The following is a 24,146-nucleotide window of genomic DNA, read 5'->3' on the forward strand; positions in this document are numbered from 1 at the left end:
TCAGAGTGGTCACCCATTTCCTTTGAATTATTTGTCATTTAGTCTAAGTTCTTTTCCAACTCTAGTCAGAGTCTTGGCAATCTTAAAAGTGCATTGCAGATATGTTCACCCTGATTGGAGGGTGAACAAGTAAAGGAAACTTTAAGCTTAAATCTAGAAACTTCTTCAATAAAAAGTTTAGCTAATGTTGGAATAATCATTTTGGAAAACTGTTTGGCAGCATCTACAGAAGCTAAGCTGAACATATGCATATGAATCCCCTCTGCCCCAGAGAATTCTATTCCTAGGTATATACCCAACAGAAATGCATGTAGATGTTCACCAAGAGACACTGGTGAAGAATTGCTTAAAGCAGCACTATTCAGAATAGCCCATCAACAGATAAATACATGTGCTATATTCACCCCATGGAATAATATGTAGCAATAATGATCTACAGTGCATACAACAATATGGATGAATCTCATTTTAGAAACATAATGTTGAGTAAAGAAGTCAAATGCAAAAGATAAGTATCCACTATCTGATTCCATCTATATAAAGTACCAAAACAGCAGAACCAACCTGCACTATTAGAGGTCAGGAGATGGTTACCCCTGGTGAAAAAGTGACTAAAAGGGACCCAAGGAGGCTTCTGGACACAGTTACATTTTGTTTCTTGATCTGGGTACTGTTTCCTAAGGTCTGTTTGGTATGTTAAGGCACTGTACACGTATGGTATGTGTACTTTTCTGTATACTTATCACATGTCAATTAAAAGGTTTAAAAATAATTTTTAAAGATTAAAATATAAACTCTACGGCAATCAGAAAAAAAAAGGTTGGCCAAGACTCTGATTTATCTTTTCCTGTATTTTTCCATTACAGTCACCAATTACTTTTTTCTCCCCGCCCCCTGCCCCCCCCAGCTGCGTTGGGTCTTCGTTGCCGCACATGGGCTTTCTCTAGTTGTGGCGAGCAGGGGCTACTGTTAGTTGCGGTGCGCGAGCTTCTCATTGCGGTGGCTTCTATTGTTGCGGAGCATGGACTCTAGGCTCCTGGGCTTCAGTAGTTGTGGCTCATGGGCTCAGTAGTTGTGGTTTGCGGGCTCTAGAGCACAGGCTCAGTAGTTGCGGTGCACGGGCTTAGTTGCTCTGCGGCATGTGGGATTTTCCGGGACCAGGGCTCGAACCCATGTCCCCTGCATTGGCAGACGGATTCTTAACCACTGCATCACCAGGGAATTACTTTTATTGTTTAGATTAACATCCTTGTCCACAGACGTTATGTGATTCCTTGAAAGATTTTTTCTTTTTTGGTAGTTTTTAAATGTGTGTTTCAAACGTTATTACACAATTCTGATTTTTTTCAAAAATAACTTTTGTTCTCAGTGAGAATGTTCTTTTTGAAGTTTTGGAACAAAAAGTCACTAACAGGCCACCTATTTCTCAGCACGATTCCATCTCTTGAGTGTTAGCGAGTAAATTGTATCTTCCTTTGCATGTGGGAGCTTGTCGTTTTACCATCTGCCTTCCCCAGTTCTCTTCCCTCTTATTAACCGGATGCATAACACAAATAACAATTTTTAACAGGCAGTGAATATTATTGCTTAGTTCAGAGAAAGAGCAGCAATCTGTTACTAATTTGGTAGATTTCCTAAGCCAGCCCCATACTCTGTTGTGCAATTTTCATTTATTTCAATGGAAATTTTTGGACATTTAAATATGTAGGTAGGGCCCTGAATAAACAGCACTGCTAATTTACCATTTGGTTTGTAGATGTTTTCAGTATTGGGAACTCAAATAACTTGAAAAACATGTTTCTTATATCAAAGCTAATCTACTTATCATGGCGCCTGTTGGCCAGATCTTCCCCCAAGAGATCCAGTCGTTTGCCTGTACACTTGTCTTAAAGAACTAGGATATATATATATATATATATATATTTTTTTTTTTTTTTTTTCAACAAGATTCCTCCAGACACTTATAAGGGAGAAATCAGGTCCCTGCTCATAGAGCAAAGAATGACAAATTCTTTCCTTCCCACACAAACTAGAGAATGGCCTGATTACTTGAAATTCTGGTGTGTTGTTAATGTAACATGAAGCACTGTCCTGCCAAACTTCTTAAATTACTCAATAAAAAGAACCCCTTCTCTAATTAAAAAAAAAACGATAAATAGTTACAAAAAATTGAGGCAACAAATTTGACTCTAAAAAGTTTTGTGTCAACCTCCTAAAAGAATGTCTCTAATAGGATAAGCTATGTTCTCTTTTCAAAGTGGAATTGATTCCCCTTATTAACTAACACAATATTAACGTCATAAAGCAGTTGTATGTGGCTTTCTTTAATAAACAAGCTGAAAATAATAAGCCATGTTGGTCCCAGACATCTTTTCCCTCTAAAGATTACTTCCCTAATGCTAACTGCTATCATTAGTAATCGATTGAACTTTGTCAGCCAAATGAAAACATTTATAAGCTTCTTGGAGGCAGTGCTGTGGGCAGTGTCATTGATAGAGATTGCGCAGGGCAGCTAATTTATAGAAGGCAGGGAGGGGAGGTACTGGCCCGTGTTAGTTGCCTCATTGTTGAACCAATATTGCCATCTTCTGGGCTTATTATCCTATTGCATTGTATGGACCCTGACAGAAGTCAAATCAAACAATTTAAAAGTATGCTTTCTTTACTTTATACTTGAAAATCTTTTTACATAAGTGATATTACTGGGTCTGACTGAATCCCAGAGCTGGGAAGAATGTAATGCCTCATACCAGTGTGACTATTTAAGCTGGTGGAATCATCCACCTAAACTTTGGAGAGAAAAACAATCTATTGAAATGACTGTATATTGACTACATGTGAAGCTGCATTATATCTGACCAAGGTAGAGTTACATGCATAATTATGTTAAGAGTTCACCCATTTTATCCTTCCGTCTTAAACAGAATATCTCCATTTTTAAAGATATGTGCATTGTTTAGACAACAATGCCTCCATCAAATAAGCCTGCAGGCAAATCACAGGATACAGGTGGCACCTTACAGTTTTGTAGAATCAGGTGTGCTACTATAGCCTCCATTCCTGTCCCAGCTCTTGTCCTCTACCTCGACTTCTGTGATGTCCTCTCTGGCCTTGGAAACATAGCTACAAGGTCACTGAGCTCTGGCCAAGCATCACACAGAAGAGTCAGGACCAGGAAGAAGGGGGAAAGGTGGTAAAGTGATAGTTTACCTGTTTTCGTGTCATGGAGACACTAAAATAGAATGTATACATCAAAATAGGATATGTGCACCAGAGAGAGCTAACTGTATAAGATGCCATATGTTTTGTAAAACATATAGATAAAAATGTAAAGACAAGCATCTTTTATAGAGCTTGGAAATTTCAAATGGTATTCACAAATCAAATTTAGAAAACTAAATCCATATTCAAAATGTCAGTATAATTCTGTATAATTAATAAAATTTTAAAAACCAAAAGAATAACTTCAGAACGGTGAAAGGCCAACTTCCAAGGAAATTTTGGGTAATGCACACGTCACATGTACTTCGAACCTGTAAATGCTTATTTACTTCATGATCTGTTATTAAAATTTGACAGGAGAAGCTGATACGGAGAGTGACGATGATGACGATGAGGATGACTGTAAAAAGTCCTCGATGGATGAGGTAGGTTTCTAGGGCTTGACTTCTGGTCACAGACGCTTTCAGTTAACTTGCACATCCAGACTGCGCCCTCTGGATTGTAGTTCCTGGTCGCCTTCTGCCATCTAGTGGTGAAAAGAGTTTGAAAACTGAAGATGCAAACTGGTCGCTAGAGGAACAAGCATTGCATTAAGCAAAGTTCTCTATAAGGAACAGTGTTGCTGAGGCTGCCTTCCATCAAATGTGGTATGTTGCGAATGAATTCAAAATTTGTGCCCTCGGGCTTCCCTGGTGGCGCAGTGGTTGAGAGTCCGCCTGCCAATGCAGGGGATAGGGGTTCATGCCCCGGTCCGGGAAGGTCCCACATGCCGCGGAGCGGCTAGGCCCGTGAGCCGTGGCCGCTGATCCTGTGCGTCCGGAGCCCGTGCTCCGCAACAGGAGAGGCCACAACAGTAAGAGACCCGCGTGCCAAAAAAAAAAAAAAAAAAATTAGTGACCTCCAACTGCCCGCTTCAATTTTTGAGGCAATTAAATGGATTGTCAATGGTCCAGAATCCAGAGAAGACGTGAGGTTTGGAGAAATGTTTATAAACATGACATTAATTTCGTTGTTATAATTTTGACCCTTTTTTGGCTTATGGGGGTCTTAGTTCCCCCACCAGGGATTGAACCCAGGTCCCCGGCAGTGGAAGTGCAGAGTCCTAACCACTGGACCGCCAGGGAATTCTCCATTGTAATTTTAACACCACTAGCGGTTATCTACTGACAGAAGCTCAAGCTTCCCAAATAACTTCATCAGCTCAGAAATATTCATTGCACAGAATCCAGAAACAAATCAAGGATAGGTCAATTGGAATTTTAAAACTTTGTTTTAGTCTTGTTCAAAAAGTTTAAACTGAACCTGCTTTCAAATATATTGGAAAGTATCTGTCTCAGTATTTGTATCTTTACATTTTAGTTAATACAGATAAATAACAAATAATAAGCTGTTCTCATATAATGTTCTTCCTCTTATAATTATTTCCTTTAATAGAGTCTAAATTTTTGATTAATTATGTTTCCCCACTAAATTTCAACTTACTATCCAGAAGGAAATCTGTTACAGAGTAGTTTTTCCAGAATTATTTCAATTGTGTAAACTTTTTGTCAGTGATTTTTGATCATTTTAAAACTGTCTTACTAGCTGGATGGCCGTTTGCAAATGAATATTTCCCAATTCACATTTAACCTTAATATTGCTACAGAAGTTTTCAAAAGAAACCATGTCTCCATGTATTTTCTCTTCTAAAAATAGGAGAAAATATTAGATCAGCCTACAGAGGTCTGTCCACACGAATACTGCAATATTGGCTTTCTTCTTTATTAAATACTTTATCAAAGTGGTATGGAATACATAATAGTAGCTAAAGTAACACCAGGTTTTACTATGTGCCAGGTACCGTTCTGAGCTTTCACATAAATTAATTCATTGAATAATCACAAAAACCCTATATGCTGTTGGGACTGATTTTATCATAATTTTACAGGTGAGCAAGCTGAGGCACAGAACAGTTAAGTGACTTGCCCAAGAATGCACAGTTTCTAAGTGGTGGGCTTGGGATTTAAAATTAGTCTGGCTCTAGACCCTGAGCTACTGACCTACACTGTTTTGGGCTGCTTGCCTAATAGGTGCCCAGGAGCCAGAAAGGGAGGGACAGAGGAAAGTTTGTAAAAAAAAGCAATATACGTTTACCCATCCCCACCCACTTCCACCGGCAACCTTTTTTTATAACAGTTCGTGTTTCAGCCAGTGGTCACCTACATACTCACTTTCATGTTGTACAGTGAATTCTTGGTATGTAACTTCAGACATCACCTGTGGACTCCCTACTTTGGCAGATGAGACACAGCTCAGGGCTTCTTAAACTTTGCTGTGCATTTGAATCACCTCAGTAAAATGCAGATTCTGGTTCAGGAGGCCTGCGCAGGGGGCTGAGAGGCTGCATCTCTCACAAGCTCTCGGGTGGTGCTGATACCGCTGGTCCCAGAGTGCCCAGGGAGCTGCTCCTAAACCTCCCTCCTCCCACCCCGCACTGTGTAACGTGAGGTGTTGCTTTTCCTTTCTCCCGTAATCCATTTTCTGTTGGCGATAACCGTTTTCAGAAGAGGCGTGATAATCTTCTGCTCTCTTGGGTCATTTGATCATTGCCCTGGGAAAACATAATGCTGACTCTGGGAACGTTATTTTTACTCCTGCTTCCAGGGGACTGCTGGGAGCGAGGCCATGGCCACAGAAGAGATGTCTAATCTGGTGAACTATATTCAGCCAGTCAAGTTCGAGTCATTCGAAATTTCAAAAAGTAAGTTTTCCCTGGAGAAAAACCCCTAATGTAGCATATGATGAGTATATTTTAAACACAAGGTTATTAGACCAAAAAATGCGACCCTTATTAGAGCTATTCTATGAAGTCTTGAGTATATGTGTGAATTTACTATCTGTTTTTTATATATCTAAATAAATATATATAACTATATGTAAGTATATTTTATATATATATATATAAATAACCATATGAGAAAGTATTCCATGATATGTTTTCCCAAAATTCTTAATAGAGCTACAGGCCATACGTGGTTATCTAAAAGATATTAGACCAAAGTACAGCTAACTGAGTATTTTACATTATTTTTCGTTTGTGAGCACATGGGCATTCCATCAATTATATAAATGACAGTGTTGAAATAAACTATTTAACCATCCCCTCGACAGGAAGCAATCAGAGACTTGATCAGTCTCAATATTGAATAGAAATAAAACCAAATCAACCAGTTCATCCACATTCCATTTGTTCAGCCTATGTTTTATATATTTAGGAGAATATGTCATTAACTTCACATTACTTGGTGTTTTCCGCTCATCCAACTACCCATCCTTACTGGATGCAAATTATATATGTACATTATCCCTCCTCATCCTAGAGAAAGGAGCCCTTTTATCAGATTGCCCTTTGTGTTTGCATGAACTGTAAAATGCTATTAGGTTAAGAGACTCCTTGGGACAGTTTAGCTACTTTTATAAGCATATGCTCTTAAAAGCTGATTTTTTTCTTAAACACAGCAGCCTCTTATAAAGGAGAGTTTTATAGATATACCAAACTCTAAGCCTCTACATTAACACACTTATGTATAATGGTATAATTTTGCCCAAAGAGTCTTAGCTTAATAACATATGGTATCTAGATCTCTACAACAAAGAATTTAACTTCCAATAAGATTTATACATAAAGATTTCAACAGTTTGTTTGATGTTGTAATTACTGGTGCTTCTTACTACAAGCTGTTCAATGTGAAACATACTATAAAGTAGTTATTTTTATATTACTATAACTTCCTTTGGCTGTAAAATGAGTTTTCCTAATTCATGAGTCAAAAGCTCCCAGACAAGTAGCTAAACTGAGAAGGGGCTGATACATTTAGGTCCTTAAGAACCTGGTGACAACATCACCAGCCAAAGATTTACAAACAAGTACTTTTCTCCCTGTGTTTTATATCATTTTCTCACTTTTTTCAAAAGAACACTGCACATATTTCACAAAGAACCTATTAAATTGACTTAATTTTAATTAGCAGTCGCGCTTAAGATAGTCATATGAAAGTAGAATTTTGATGGACCAAAATAAGAGAAGTAAAGGTTTCCTTTAGAGTCAATTAAATTGGGGAAGGTGACGAGGTGGATAAAGGAGAAATCTGGGAATGACTAGGAAGAAGAATGAGGCTTTAGTTATGGAAAGTGGGCATCAAAGAGGAAAGATGCCTCAAGGTAACTCAGTTTAAATCACCAAGCTCCAGATAACACATCTTAGTCTGTATGTAACAGTGTGATTTCTTTCTAGTTGGGAAGAGGACAGAGAAGCTGTTTGACTCTTAGTCTTTCTAAACTAAGATAACTTTGTTTGGTTTCTCTCACTCTAATTGGAAGCTTAGCTTTCACTTTCAAGATGTTTCTCTGTGGCCAAGAATATTGAGCCCTCTAGTACATTCACCTCTACAGCCTCTGTCATCTAATCTGAAAATGAGGCCATCAGACTGAAAAATGTCCAAGGATCCTTCTGCTTTAAAATAACAAAATTCTTATGTCAAATTAGTTGTTTCTAAAGGGTCTCTACAAACGTGAGGCAATGACAGTGTGGGTATAAAAGAGAGTCATCATCTAGCAGGAATGTACACACGGCCTGTATTGTTAATTCTCAGTGATGGCTTCCAGAAAGCAATCTGAATGGATTTACAGCAACAGATTCCCACAGGGCCCCTGCTCTTTTGACAAAACAGCTTTCCTAGCCACACTCTCCAAGTCTAAAATTCATTTTCCCACCCTAACGCCACCAGGTCCCTAACTTGCCCAACACCTGACCCAGGTAGCAAATATTAGAAGAGACAAAACTAAGACTCGACTTTTGTTACAGGTAAATAGTCCACTGAAAACAACATTAAATATAAAAATTATTTGAGGATTCTTTGCCATCAACTTCACAGAACATTTGCCTACATCTTATATGCTATCATTTATAATATTGAATTTTATTTCTCACTTTTTGTTGTTGTTGTTGTTAACTCAGAAAGAAACAGAAGCTTCGAAATGTCTTCCTTTGTGGAAACCAAAGGACTTGAGCAACTTACAAAGTCTCCAGTGGAATTTGTAGAGTATCCTTGATTTGACGGACGTCTGCTGAATCGACAAGAGTGAAGTCGTGCTATTTGTTTAATTTTTTGTCTTTAATAAAGGAGAAAGGTGCATGAGATGGCTTAAGTCTGTCACCTGGGCAATAAATAGTTTCAGGTTTCATATGTAATGGTGAATGGGATAGTCTGGCATGTGGAAAAGAGAACTGACCTTGGAGTAGAGGAAGCCCAGATTTCCAGGATACCTTCAGACCACCAACCTCTTTATCCTTTGGTAATTTGCATAATCCTTCTGAGTTTTCTCACCTGTAAAACAGAAATGAGGGTAACAGCTTTATGGCTTGCTGTTGGGTTATGGACAACATATGTAAAATGTATGTGTATGCTTTATGCATATGTAAAATATGATAGGTATAAAGTGTATATATTATATGTATATAATATAGACACGTTTTTGGTGTCTCACATCCTTACATGTAATAGATGTCCAATCGAAAAATAGTTGGGATGATGATGATGAGAATGTAAATTACTAATAATGGCTTTATTTGATACTCCTGACAACCAAAAATTTTTAACTTTATCCCTAAATCAAAATGAAATGACACAGATCTTTAAAATTTTTTCATAAAACAAATATTAAATGTCCCAAACAGCCCAATTTCATGAAAGTCCTATAATAAAAAAGCCACCTTTAAAACTCATCAACAATAGAGGAAACAAGTGTAAACTCCATAAGCAAAGTGACAGTATATCATGATCATTAGTATTCATCAAGTACTAACTATGTGATAGGCCTTTTGTTATACGTCTTATTTACTCCTTACAATAGCCGTATAATGTAGGAATTCACATCTTTTATAGATGAGGAAACTGAAGCACAGAAAAGGGAAATAACTTGTCCTGAATCATACAGCTAACAAGTTCCAGAATTTAAGTTTCAAACTCTATTTGGCCTAACTCCCCTGCCGAGCTCAGAACCTGAGCTAACCTCTACCAAACTTGGTAATAGAAATAGTTGTGTTTTAAAGACATAGCATCCTTCAATAACTAAAAGGTTCTCAGGATGGAAAACTGATGACGGTAGGAACCAAAATATGAGACAAGGTCAAAACCTTCTGTGCTATATTTACCTTGTTATCAATCATAAAGAGTACCACAGTCTTGGCCAATAGCATTCCCTGAGAAGGTTAAGAAAATGAGCAGAGAGCATTTCAAAAATAGCCGTACAGTTCATGATATCTGCTTCTGCCAAGCACAATATCAACCTGTCACGTGACTTGCTATGCTTGGACTTCCTCATGTGTCCTTAATTGCTAAACCAGTCCTTCACAATCTCCACAAAATCACATTGACTCAACCATCTTTGCATCTCATTAGTTTTTACCCACAGGGCTCTGCAAAGGTGATGCTACATTTCTATTATAAAAGCACATTTATTCTGTTTGTTCAGAAAGCTTTTTACCTATTTCACCCACCAGCCCAGTGAGATCATCAATCTTTAATTTATTTCCCCAATGGAGAAAGATGGAAGGCAGCTTCTCAACTAATATTATTGGCTAATTCTTTTTATAATTGTATTCACTACTTAACATGATGGTCCAGATATAACAAAATGCAGCTTAGCAGGATATATCCAAAAGGAACACGTGTGGATTCATCCAACTACATGCCCCAGCTCTTCTGGAATGCAGGCTGCCAAATGGTTGCACTTAATTTCCAAACAGTGGGTAAGTAGCACAATTAATGTTCATTTCCTTTCTATTATAAAGGCACATTTCCTCGTGGCTTTATAACCATTCCCAAGGAGAAAAAAACTGCCAGACTTGACTGAAAAAACAAAAGCACATTTTCATAAAGGAAATATCATTGCAAAAAAAAGTGAATTTTGAAAATTGAGAAATTGTCTTCAATGGTTTATAAACAAGTCTTTATTTCTACTTGTTTTGCATTATTTTCAAACAAAAACTTTTATACTTTTTAAAGTAATATGTATTTATTATAGAAAATGTAAAAAAAAAACTATAAAGAAAAGAATAAAACTGCGAGGAATGTTACCACTCAGAAATTCAACATTGTTAACTTTTGGCATTGTAATCTGTAAGTTTTTTGGATATGCATATACATGCTTTTTCACTTAATAACTTGTTTAAATATATATATATCTTTATATATATTTAAATGTGATACAGAAACATGAATTTTAATAGCTGTATATTAAGCACATCTCACAATTCACTAAAACCCATTTCCTATCACTGAACATTAGGGTATTTTTTTCCTACTATAAATAGTGCCCTGAGAACAGCCTTGAATATAAATTGTCAAGTCTATCTCCTAATGTTCTTTTGGAACAGTTCCTGAAATAGAATTAAAAGAAGTGAAAGTTTTAAGAGCCTTTGTGCACAATGCCAAATTGTTCATCAAAAATGTTGCACTAGATTTCTCCTCCATCAGCAATGTATAAGTTATTCCCTCTCACTTGAGATCTTGGTTAAGTATTATAATTAAATAATAATAATAATAATAATTCAGAAAAATATCTCTTTGTTCTTTTTTATTTCATTCCTTTGATTATTGTTGAGGTTGAACATTTTAAGTATGTGTTTTGATTTTTACATTTCTGCTTTTATGAATTGACTATTCAGGACTCTTGTCAATTTTTCTATTCATTTATAACAGTACTTTTTATATAAAGGTCATGTTGTCTTATTTTGTGAAACAGATGAGATCAGGTTGATTAATGTTTTATTTTATGGAATCTTGGTTTACTTTTATGATTACAGGCTCCACACCCAATGATCCATCCATATTTACTTCTATTTCTTTCATAGTTTCTTTTTTATCTGTAATTTAACCCTTTCATCCATGCAAATTTAATTTTCATGTATAATCTCAGTAAGAGATCAAACTGAAATTACAATTTATTAGATGTAACCTTTTTATTTTTAAAAAATTTATTTATTTATTAATTTATTTATTTTTGGCTGCATTGGGTCTTCATTGCTGCCTGCGGGCTTTCTCTAATTGTGGAGAGTGGGGGCTACTCTTCGTTGCAGTGCATGGGCTTCTCATTGCAGTGGCTTCTCTTGTTGCAGAGCATGGGCCCTAGGAGCATGGGCTTCAGTAGTTGTGGCTCGTGGGCTTTAGAGCACAGGCTCAGTAGTTGTGGTGCATGGGCTTAGTTGCTCTGTGGCATGTGGGATCTTTCCGGACCAGGCCTCCAACCCGTGTCCCCTGCATTGGCAGGTGGATTCTTAACCACTGCGCCACTAGGGAAGCCCCTAGATGTAGCCATTTTAGTTGTTAATTTGGGTATATTTTTTCAATGTATAGTCTTCTCCATTAATAAATTTTTCAACTTCCTGGAGCCAATAACTTATTGTTATTATTATAATGTTTAATAATATGGTTTAATACGTGGAAGTGGAAATTCTTCATGGCTATTAACGTTCAATTCTTCTTTCCTTGACAGTGGGATTCTTTTTCCAAGTGAATTTAGTTTAATTGTTATTTTCTCCCCCACTGAAAAGAAAATAAGATTTTTATTAAAATCGCATTAAATTTATATTAGTTTAATTGTTATGTTCCCCTCTCCCCCACTGGAAAAAAATGAGATTTTGATTAAAATCCCATTAAATTTATAAATTCATCTGAAGAAAACTGACAACTTCTAATTTTTAGGGTTGTTTGTAATCACAGAAATTTATTATATCAAGTTTCTCAACAAAATCACTCGTCTTCATTAGAGGTATAGTTTCTTTAGATTAAATCCTTTTTTTAACATTACATTTTTCACAGATTGTTTCTGGATATTGATATTTGTATATTTATTTTATAAATAAGTGTATTTTATAAATGATTATCTTCCTAAACTCATAATAGCCTATTTTGCCAGTAGATTTTATTGTTTTTTTCCTATACACAATTATAATAATTTAATCACATCTACTTTTTCCCCCTTCTTAGTGCCTTGGACTGACCATTGTAAAATAATATTAAATAATAGTATTAAGAGTGGGCACTTCCTTTTCATCTTAACACTAACGGGAATTTCACATTGTGATACCAATGAGTAGATGCTGGCTGTGACTTTGAGACAGATAGCCTTTTTCACACTAAAGGAATCTACACTTGCCTTAAATGACAACAGTGTTTTAGGAATTTATGTTGAATATTATTAAATGCCTCTTTGACATCTATTGGGATGATCGTATGTTCATTTCTTCTTTTGTGAGAAATGTGATAAATTATATTAATATATCTCCTAATATGTAAGTATCCTTTTGTTCCCAGGATAAATTCTACTTGCTTGTGTATTATATTTAAGAACATATGTTTTGCTAATTAATTTTTTAGATTTTTGAAGTTAATTTTTTTTTTAAGTATAAGTCCATCATTTTCTTTTTTTGGTACTCTGTCCAATTTTGGTATCATAGTCATAATACTTTAAAAAATGAGAGATAAAATTTCACTTATTTTCCCTGCTCTAAAAATGGTTTGTTACATGGAACCTTGGAATGATTCTACCATCTCTTCTTTACTGTCCACCTAAATAGACTCAGATAACATGGAGGAAATTGACAGTTTCCCAGATTCCTTATGACTTTAAAGTATTTTTTTGTTTGTTAAGCTTTAGCAATTGCAACAAATGTAGACATTTATTTCATACATTGACTGAGTCTTAGCAAAACTTTGACCAGGAATCTTTGTCCATTAGAAACTAGTCAGTGTGTGATTAGATACTGGTAGTAAATAATCAAAGAAATGAAAAATTTTAAAAGAAAATCTTTTTTCTTTCTTATAATTGAAAAAAGAATTTCATCACCTCACCACTGTTGGTGAAGTATGAAGAAGTCCATCCTCAAAAACATGGATTGGAGGTTTAAAGTGATTTAAACTTTCTGAAGGGCATCTTAGCGAGAATTATCAAAAAGCTTTTCCAATATGCATATTTTCTGACCTAGAAATTTCACTCCTAAGAACATGATGGCTTCAAAGATTTCATCACAATGATGTTCATCAAAACATTATACGTAATGACACAAACTTGGAAGAGAGGGGGCTGTTATAAACCGTGTATTCAGACATATCTATTCAAAAGAAGTTTATACAGTTGTTAAAATTAAAGCAGACGAATATTTAATGAAATGGACATACTGCATTTTCAAAATATATCTGAATTAGAAAAACAGGATATATACCAACCTGTTGGTAGTGGTTTACCTCTGGATTTGGAGATGACCGCTCAATTTCTTTTTCTTGTCTGTATTTCCTGTTTCTATAATGATTAAATCTTTATTTTTAAAGAAGGAACAAAAGTGGACTGTAATACAATCTTGCTTTCTTGCTCCAAGTATAAATACAATCACAATAAAGTTTGTGTTTTTGATATGCAGACCTGGCTATGCAAATAAACATGGGGATGTATGAATACAATGGGAAAAGTGGCTACAGACTGAAGCCAGAGTTCATGAGGAGACCTGACAAGCACTTTGATCCATTCACCGAAGGCATTGTGGATGGGATCGTGGCCAACACTTTATCTGTTAAGGTATGTGCTACCCTATCACACAATTGTACCCAGCAAAAGTCTTCAACATCACCTATTTTGCGTAAAGTAGTTCAGTCATGAAGAATTTAATTCCCAGCAAAGTCTTCACTTCTTTCTTACATTTTTTTCTTCAAGGACTAAATCTGAATTAGCAGTTTTCAAAAGCTACATGCATGAAGTAAATGGACTAAGCCCCACTTTTAATAGGGTAAAAATCAGACCCAAAATTAATAAAACAAGTTGGTGAGATTCACCATGGCTTGTCCTTTCTTTTGGTGTAAAGATCCCATGGTGAAATTTACCACGAAAATTACTGACTTATACTGAAGAAATCTTCTGGTCTTCCCCCCACCCCCCCACCCATTAGTCCTAGGAAAATAGCCAAACTGAGCAAAATTAGAGAAAAACGTATTCTCTCAATAAATTGTTAAATATTGAATAAAAGCTCTCAAGTTACCATAGCATGGCTTTTGAAAATCTATCAGAATATTCAGGGATTTATAACACGTACTAATGATATTAAATACAAGAATCATGTCATTAAGCATACATCTGACCCTCAAAAAATTAATTCCAAATGATTTCTGCAGTCTTTGAAATTGATGTTACAGGAGATACAATTTTTTTTTAGTTGTGAGAAAACATTTTTAATACTATGAATGGGAAATCATTTTTATAAAGAGCTTTTTACATGAATCCTATAAGCCTGTGGTTGTTGTATTTAAGTTGCATTTACATTTTAAAGTTTCATTTCTTTTCTGTTTAACTGGATAAGTGCAGAACTAAGAAACATTTTTTAATCGGGCATAAATTCAATTTTCCAATTGACCCTAAACTAAAGGCATATAAAAAGCTGTGCAAAAAAAAAAAATTCTCTGTCACAATTTCACTAATTTATATCTACCCTAATCTTGTTGAGCCCATTTTACTTTAAAATTTATGTTATTTACACCAACGATTAAAAATAAAATTGCAATGAAGTGTCTCACAGTGATATCATTTGAAATTATTTCACACTGTATATCTGCAGAGTGAACTTGGCAGAATCAGAGCTTCAAGATTATATTTAGTTTAGGAAATTGTTTTCAGCAGAGGATGTTTAATTCCTGTCAAGTTTAAGATAAACTCTTAAGTATCACACACTGATAAAATGTTGTTTTTAGAATCCTTGTCAATTGTAGTTACAGTTGGGTCCACTTAAAAATATTTTGACAAAATAATAATCTTTTGTCCTCGTTTGTCAGCTCATCTTGTTTTATATGTTTACTTGCATATTTATTTTTTCTTGAAAATTCCACTATGAAAATGTAAGCAATTATAAACAATGACATAGAGACAGGATTATAAACAATGACACAGAGAAGTTGAGGGGAAACAGTTGAGTCCCAGGCAGGTGTACACTGCTGCTTGAGTCCAGAATGGAGACAGTGTTCTGGAGATGTCAGTGTCCTCTGAATGGACAGGCCATGATGCATCAGAGACATGCAGCTGAGTCCTGCCTTCAACATTACATCTGGAGCCAGGATGTGGCTCACTTCTGCCTAGTACTACCTTTGTTTTGAACCCCTGACATAGACTTTATCGTGCCAAAATGGACTTGTGAGCTCCAGTGTTCCATCATGGTGTTCCATCATCCTATTTTACTGAGGAGAACATTGAAGCTCAGTGTCATTAATTTAGTTAAGGACTCTGCTTTAATCAAACTCTTAAGTACACAACATCTTTGATGCATCTGAATTCCCAATGTGACTCATCGCTTAACTTGGAAGTTTCAAACATGTTGTAAAATGTCAGCTAAGTTGTTCTTAAGAAGAACCTGAAATTAAACAAAGAGATTGTTGCCTGCAGGTCTCATGCACCCAGGCAAAGAGAACATTCAGGAGAAATGAGTTGTCCCAGGGTAAATTCAGACAGCCTTTTCCTCATGGCTTTCTCTCTATCTTGTATGGCATCTCTGGCCACATCAGCATATAGCTGCCTTTGGCCTCACTCAGCCTCTGATGGCCATCCTCAAGCTGCCACTGTGTCTCACTTCTGGCCCAGCCACAATCTTGGTAATTTTGTCCCCTTTCACCAGCCAGAGCTCAGAAAGTGAAGGTTTGTCAACAAGACAACCCAGATCAGATCTCTGGGTCTGCTCCATCAGCACTTGCTTTCTTGCTCCCCTCTCTGTTAAAGCAGAGGACGCCTCAGAGTCTGAAAATTCGGTTAGAAAAAGAAGCATACGTGGAAGACATTTTATGAGCATGTAATTTTAAAATCTCATTTAACTCCACAATATTCATTAATTTTATAGCTAGGCAAAGGATACCCACTACTGTGTGGATGGCTAACCAGATGAGGTTAGGAGTGATGATAAATTGGGCTTAATGGTTTAAGGTCATTATTTGTTTTCAGTATTTTTTTATCATCATTGTGGCTTTTTATTTAAAGTGTAACAGCTTTGAGAATTGGAATAGCATGATGTTATAACCATTCTTTCAAGTAGAATTTTATGAACAAGAGGAAGGTTTTTAAATGCTAGACTTTCTAGTGTGTTATGTTTTAAATTTGTACTCTTAAATGACCTTTTAATTTCATTTACAATCATGCTAAAATGAGAATTTTTTTCTCTTATAACATTTTTAAGTATTAGAAAAACATTTATATTCAGATAAAGGCTCTACAGATCACTCTTTAACATTTAATAGATGTATCTCTCAAATGCAAAGGCATAATCTCATCAAACTTTTGATACTTGTTCATTTACTTCCTCCTATAAAACTTTGTCTTATTAATTGACTTCTAACCTCAGCATTTTCAGTATTCCTCTACAAATTCCTTAACCGAAAAAGAAATCATATTTGTACTCTGGTTTCTATTTTATTTTGATTATGGTTCAATATTCACCATCAGCATTTGTACCTCCCTAAAGTATTCTCTTATATCATTGTTATTCATTTATCAAGAGTTCCTTTTTTATTACTTTCTAGATTATTTCAGGTCAGTTTCTCTCTGATAAGAAAGTCGGGACTTATGTGGAAGTGGATATGTTTGGTTTGCCTGTGGACACAAGGAGGAAGGCATTTAAGACAAAGACATCACAAGGAAATGCTGTAAATCCTGTCTGGGAAGAAGAACCCATTGTGTTCAAAAAGGTTGGTCTAGTGTCCTTAATATGAGATGTTACTGCATCTTCTAGGTGTTTTACACTGGGGAAAAAATAAAATGAGGAATTATTGGTTGCTTCATTTGGGAATTTACACATTAATAATGCAATAGCATTTTCAAAGGTATGTTAAAAACTATTCAAGATTTCCATGAGTTACTTTTCTGGATTTTTCATAATTGCATTGTAAATCAATTAATTCTAGGATACCTCATTTGGAAGGCCAGAATAAGATATAAATTTAACTCATAGCCTCTCATAATACAAGTGACATGATATGTTTTCACTATAATTCAAATGAAGTAGAGTGGGAAGTAGGGAATAATATGGTAGCGAAGAGAAAGGAAGTCCATATTTCCTTTAAAAAGTATATTAATTAAACTCCCTAGAATCTCCAGCCACTGGTGCTGGTCTTTGTAGCTTGTCTGGAGTCTGTCTGATAGAGTTAAAATCTTTTATATTCAACTGGGCTTTCCCTCTGCCTTCACCAGAAAGCAAATTATTTTCACACGTGCTTCACACACAAAGGGAGATGCTAAGTCTAGTAGAAAGTAGAGTGGATACTTACCCTTTGCTTTTTTTTTTTTCGGTATGTGGGCCTCTCACTGTTGTGGCCTCTCCTGCTGTGGAGCACAGGCTCCAGACGCGTAGGCTTAGCGGCCATGGCTCACGGGCCTAGCCGCTCTGCAGCATGTGGGATCCTCCCGGACCGGGGCACGAACCCGTGTCCCCTGCATCGGCAGGTGGACTCTCAACCACTGCGCCACCAGGGAAGCCCACCCTTTGCTTTTATCTGGCCAAAATATCTACAAGGCAGTCTTTTGTGGAGAGAATATCTATGGTAGAGGTCTCTGTGCTTCAGGGTTTTTTTTTTAATAGGCTAATTGGATTTAATAATACCATCTGCTTCATAGAGTTGTTATAAGTATTCCCTAATACACTGAAAACATTTAGAAAATATCAAACACACTGAAAATAGTCAATAAATGTTAGTTTGTTTATGTTACCAAAGAAATAAATGTGTTTTTTTTTTTTTTTTTTTTTATGCGGTTCGCGGGCCTCCCACTGTTGTGGCCTCTCCCGTTGCGGAGCACAGGCTCCGGTCGCGCAGGCTCAGCGGCCATGGCTCACAGGCCCAGCCGCTCTGCGGCATGTGGGATCTTCCCGGACCGGGGCACGAACCCATGTCCCCTGCATCGGCAGGCGGACTCTCAACCACTGCGCCACCAGGGAAACCCGAAATGAATGTTTAAGGATACAATTGGCCTCATGTTCTTGACATGGGATATGTGTACTCCATACATTTTACATTGGGGGGAAAAAAGTGAGCAGTACTTTTGGCTAATTTGGGAATTTACAAATATATAAATCAATCCCATTCTAAAAGTTATCCTTGAAATCTACTTTTTAATTTTTGCTTTTGCTCCAAAGTATAAAAGTAATTTACTTTGAAAATATAATAGTGAATGCTCAAACAGTGATAAAACCACCAACTCTGTCTCTAAACATAGAACTTTTGTCATTTCTGCCTTGAGAATGTTCATGTCAAAAGAAAATGGTCTATTTGTTGAACAGATTCCTCATTTGGACAAGGTGAGGAAACATAGATGAAGCCATATCTCTGGTAATCCTTCTCTTTTTGAAAATCTAAATTATAGACCAACAACTTAACTTTTTATCAATTTGCTCAGTAGAAACTTCTTGGATTTGGAAAAGTGGGGCCAGTTTAAATACTACCTTTCTAATTCTTTCTTGCAGTTGCTCCTTCTTGTAACCACATGTACTGTTAATGTCCTATAGGTAGTTCTTCCTTCTCTGGCCTGTTTGAGGATAGCAGTTTATGAAGAAGGAGGTAAATTTATTGGTCACCGAATCTTGCCAGTACAAGCAATTCGACCAGGTATGGATAGCGTGGTGAGAAACTTTTTATCAAAGTTGTCGAGAAAACCATCACTGCCTTACATGATTGTTAAAGAATGATCTAGGAATCCATTTGTTGCTTTGGTGTTTTGTTACATAAAAAAGACTATAAATTTATGTATTTAAATCTGGCAGTTTTATGTTTTTGTGACATGCTATGATCAGTAGGCAAGTCAACTCTTGCCAGTTAATTATGTGTAACAAACTATCGGAAGATTCAAAGGCTTATAACAAGTGTTTTATCTTCATGCTCACAGGTCTGTGGGGTGGCAGGGTTTGGAAAGTCTCAGCCATGTAGCTGTGCTTTAGGCTGTGGGCTGGGCTTAGGTCTTCCCACATCTGCTCATTCAGGGGCCCCAGCTGAAGGAGCAGTGGCGCCCACAGACATCTCATGGCAGCCCAGTGGAATGCGTAAGGGCACACCTGTTTCTGCAAGTGCATTTTAAGCCTCTGCTTGTACTACATCACTAACATCCCATTGTCCAAAGCAGGCTAAGCCCCAAGTCAAGAAATCATATACAAGGGATAAATTTGGACCAATAATTCAATGTATGACATATGGTTTCAAATTCTCTCTTGTGGGGATAAACATGGTGAAAGGAAAAAAAATCAGCATCAACATTGTTTTCCTGTCTGATGAGAAAAATAGTACCCTACCACTCAAAACCATATGATTAAAATGAGAAAGAAGTGAGCTGTTTGTCACCCAAAGTCACCTAAAATAAACACACATGTCAAATAGATGTTCCTTTGTTACAAGAAAATATGATGCACGGTATGATGTCACCCTCCAGGCTATCACTACATCTGTCTGAGGAATGAAAGGAACCAGCCTCTGATGCTGCCAGCTCTCTTTGTCTACATAGAGGTGAAGGACTATGTCCCAGATACATATGCAGGTAAACAACCTAACTCAAAAGAATATTTCCATCTGGGGTCATCCATATTTTTGTGACTTAGTGGAAAGCAAAGTGGACCAAACAAAGGCAGGAGATTCTGGCCTCAGAATTACCTCTATGTTTGTATGCATGTTTAGAGGTAAATTGATCAAGCCTTTGTGAATAAATTGTAGTTTAATTTAAGTCCCCATAAAGTATTGACCATTTTTATCCATTGGGTAATATGATTCTCATGGACCCAGTACTTTCTAACCAATGCTACCTGATACTATACAGTCTATCTAGGCCTGTGCAATGAATTTGCCTTCAGCCAGTTTTAGAACCCTGATCCTTTTCATGGGTGAAATCCTAAATTAGAGGAATTAATTTATGATGATGTCAACCAGGAATCATAAATTTAAATGCTTATACTGTCAAGTGGCCTGAGTGCAAGATACTGGGGAGTGGTGGAGACTCTGGTAGTCTTAGAGCGCATGCCCCATCCAAAGATAGCAGCTATAACTCACTCCAGCTAGACAGTATCATGTGCAAATGAGACCCATATTGCCAAGTCATTGAGTTTTTCAACAGTTTGGAAAGCAGTCTTTTTATGTGAAATGTCTCCATTATGAAACACCGTTTGGCCCAAATAAGACAGGTGTGTGGGCCATTGCTGGAATGGATGAAACACTCAAAAATAAACTATAAAATTTGGAGTATTGAGGCATCATGAGTTGGAGCTTGTCCAGTTTGGCTCTCAGAGATGACCTCCTTTGAGTTCTCTCTTCCTGAGAGTTCAGCAAAGGGTCCTCACTCTTGTCCATTTCCAAAATGTTGGATGGATAAGTAGATAGTCATATGGGTAGATGGAAGGATGGAAGATGGATGGTGAATCAGTAAATGGATAGGTAAGTAAATAGATAATGAACAAATGCATGGATGGATGGGTGATTGAATGGATGGATGGATTGATGGATGGTGGATAATCAATATCTCCAGGACCTTTGGATCTAAAATGTCTCTTCCCTATTTAGATGTGATTGAAGCTTTGTCAAATCCAATCCGATATGTGAATCTGATGGAGCAGAGAGCTAAACAACTGGCAGCTTTGACGCTGGAAGATGAAGAAGAAGTAAAGAAAGAGGTGAGAGGGTGTTCTAGTTTTGGGCACAGCGTGAAGCATGATTGCCACATCTCGTTGCTGGCTTTGCCTACATAACATCACCCCTCAGGAGAAGAAAAGAACACATTGGAAAACCACTTTGATGGAGTTCAGCCTCATCTCCCAAAACATCTATATGATACCCTGAATTTTTCGTATTTCATTCTCTTTTGGCATTCTGTGGCCACCACCAGCATCTTATTTTGTGATCACATTAAACAGTACACATCTTGCTGTTTCAGGGGAAAGTTTCTAGATAATTTCATGTTGATTAAAGGTGAATAAGGCACTTAAAAAAGAAGATGATCATCAAGTTATTTGGTGTTTTCTTTTTTCTTTAATTTAAAGTACAGGGTTTTCAAAGTGTTTTTGTGATTTCTTACAATACATAAGTTACTTAACACAGTGCCTGGTGTGTAGTGTGAGCCATAAAGTCATTACTATTATTACTGTATATATATGTATTATAATACATATTCCCAAAATAATTGGTGTATTATTCTAAATTAGATGTCACTATGCAAAGAATAATTAAGGAAGGTTCTAGAAATAATAGAAGTAAGTTTAAAAATATGGAGCCTCTGTGTAGACTGAAATAGAATTTAATGATTATTGGAGATGACAGCAATATTACAAATAATGATAGAAACTAGCTATTTTCATATTTCATTTGAATGTTCAGAGGTTAAATTCAGGGAAACATGAGAAAAATGGAGAGTTATCAGTATAGAAAAGAAAACCTTGAAAATTGTTTGGGTAACTATAACTAATAGCAAGTCCGTTAAAGTTGACGTTATTTATTAAATCATCTTTTTCTTATTCCAAACGAATAAAGAAACCTAGGCTTATCATAGAAAATTTTTAAAATAAAAATGAGAAAAGAAAATCCCAAATAATTCACCTATAATCCAAACACCCAAGCCACCCAGAGATAACACTGTAAATATGGGGTATATATGTAGCTCATCTTTTTATGCACAATTAATACTTTTTCATAAAATGGGATAATATTCACAATCTGTGTTTTAACCTTTTATTTTCACTTAATGCAAACATTCTGCATGCCTTAAAATATTCTTCTACATGACTTTTAATAACTTCATAATGTTCTATCGTACATATGTACATAATTTATTTTTCCAATCTCCTATTGTTGGATATCTTGAATGCTTCACTATTTTAAACAGATCTTCAGTGAACATCACATAAATATGTTTTTGAGCACATTTATGATTATTTCCTTGTTTTTTGTATAGAATTTTAGAAATTTTTGATCTAAGATGTTGAGTTAATTGAACATGAGAGAAAATGAAATGTAAAAAAGAAAAATATTTAACATCAGTAAAATTTTCTGGGCTCTTATTTATACTGCAGGCATCATATCCTATAGAACCAATAAATACATATCATCCTCTCTGATGAAATTTAAAGTTAGACTGGAAAGTTTTATAAATAATGCTTTCTGTTGTATGCAGTATTATAGGGAAATTTTACACTGCTGGAAAATTATGTCTAATGGTAGACATGAATTTACTTCCAAATTAGGAGTTTGGGATTAACAGATACACACTATTATATACAAAATAGATAATCAACAAGGACCTACTGTATAGCCCAGAGAATTCAATATCTTTTAACAACCTATAGTGGAAAAGAATCTGAAAAAGAATATATATATACATATACATGTATATGTATAACTGAATCACTTTGCTGTACACCTGGAACTAACACAACATTGTAAATCAACTATACTTCAATTTTTTTTTTTTAAAAAGCTATTTGGGGAGAATGTAATACTAATGGTTATAAAAATACAGAAGTAGAATTTTAGGTCAACATTTTTTTGTTTCTCCTCTAAAAATGATGGTCATAAGGATTTTCAGTAATGCTGATTAAACTCAAAGAATATTTGAACATTTGCAATTTTAGAAATAATTTTAGAGGCACTGAATCACATAGATTCCATACGGCAATAGAGAAAATACAATTTTTTCCTTTGAAATGTCTAAACCCTTAACTGACCTCATTTTTAAAGCTTGAGAAAAAAGTCATTTGCCCTACCATGTAATGCTGGGAGAGGAAAGTCATTTCACACCTTTGAACACCAGTATGCCCTTTATCTTGTCTTGTAATAATGTAAGTTTGTTTGAATGAGGCCACTGAAAATAAGTAACTGGTTTTCTCAAAAGAAAATTCTATCTAGGACATGGCAGGCACTGGAGACACTATTTTAGCAGCAAAGACTTTTTTAGTATAATCCTTTTAACTTGGTAGTTATAAAGGTCATTTCTATTTGAAAATGAAAGACTTTGTTGGACTACAAAATATTCCCAGAATTGAAACAGTCTACTAAATTATCTTCATAGAGTACTTTGCAAACCAAATAAGTAGGAAAGTTGAAAATTCCCCCATGCTTTGAACAGCAGACATTTGTTTCAGATCATGTGAAATAGATAGATAGATAGGTAGATAGAATTACAAATATATATATAATTCCAGTATATAATTGGAAGTTAAGGGATAACAGACATTTGAGTTGCTGGATTTATTTTGTCTCCTTTAAAGTCACAATTCAGGATGATGTGTTAGTAAAGTCATAGAAGTTTGCCTAATTTGAATCATAACAAAGGCTTTATCATATTTATAGTTATTTCTCTAAATAAAATATTGTTTAAAAACAAAGAAACAAAAAGGCTTCTCAGTAATCTTGCAGATACTGTTAACACTTTTGATGTATGTCCTTCTAGCATGTTTTCTATGTATATATATTTTTCTTTACAAAAGTTCTTAATTTAAAAGAAAATGTTCCACAGCCCTAATAGTTTAATGTGGTTAATACAGATGACTAATGAGACATCAGTAACATTTTTATTTTCTATTTTTAAAATACACCTCTAGGGCTTCCCTGGTGGCGCAGTGGTTGGGGGTCCGCCTGCCGATGCAGGGGACACGGGTTCGTGCCCCGGTCCGGGGGGATCCCACATGCCGTGGAGTGGCTGGGCCCGTGGGCCATGGCCGCTGAGCCTGCACGTCTGGAGCCTGTGCTCCGCAACGGGAGAGGCCACAGCAGTGAGAGGCCCGCATACCACAAAAAAATATAAATAAATAAATAAATAAAAAATAATAATAAAATAAAACACACCTCTAAAGAGAATAAAGTAAATATCCATTGTACTGACTGCAAAATATTATGTGATAT

General features: G+C 35.9%; 1 protein-coding gene across 1 annotated transcript in view; it reads left to right on the forward strand.

Annotated features, from left to right (window-relative positions):
- Positions 1 to 24,146, forward strand: part of PLCB1 (phospholipase C beta 1) — a 625,151-nt gene that overhangs the window by 552,432 nt on the left and 48,573 nt on the right. Inside the window, exons 15-23 of the mRNA XM_079944642.1 lie at positions 3,580 to 3,647; positions 5,866 to 5,962; positions 8,219 to 8,303; positions 9,888 to 10,012; positions 13,682 to 13,836; positions 16,809 to 16,973; positions 18,785 to 18,884; positions 19,699 to 19,803; positions 20,817 to 20,926. Of these exons, the coding sequence (XP_079800768.1) occupies positions 3,580 to 3,647; positions 5,866 to 5,962; positions 8,219 to 8,303; positions 9,888 to 10,012; positions 13,682 to 13,836; positions 16,809 to 16,973; positions 18,785 to 18,884; positions 19,699 to 19,803; positions 20,817 to 20,926 (1,010 nt within the window). The remainder of the gene's footprint in view (positions 1 to 3,579; positions 3,648 to 5,865; positions 5,963 to 8,218; positions 8,304 to 9,887; positions 10,013 to 13,681; positions 13,837 to 16,808; positions 16,974 to 18,784; positions 18,885 to 19,698; positions 19,804 to 20,816; positions 20,927 to 24,146) is intronic.

Source organism: Stenella coeruleoalba (assembly GCF_951394435.1).
Source record: "Stenella coeruleoalba genome assembly, chromosome: 15".
Classification (NCBI taxonomy): domain Eukaryota; kingdom Metazoa; phylum Chordata; class Mammalia; order Artiodactyla; family Delphinidae; genus Stenella; species Stenella coeruleoalba.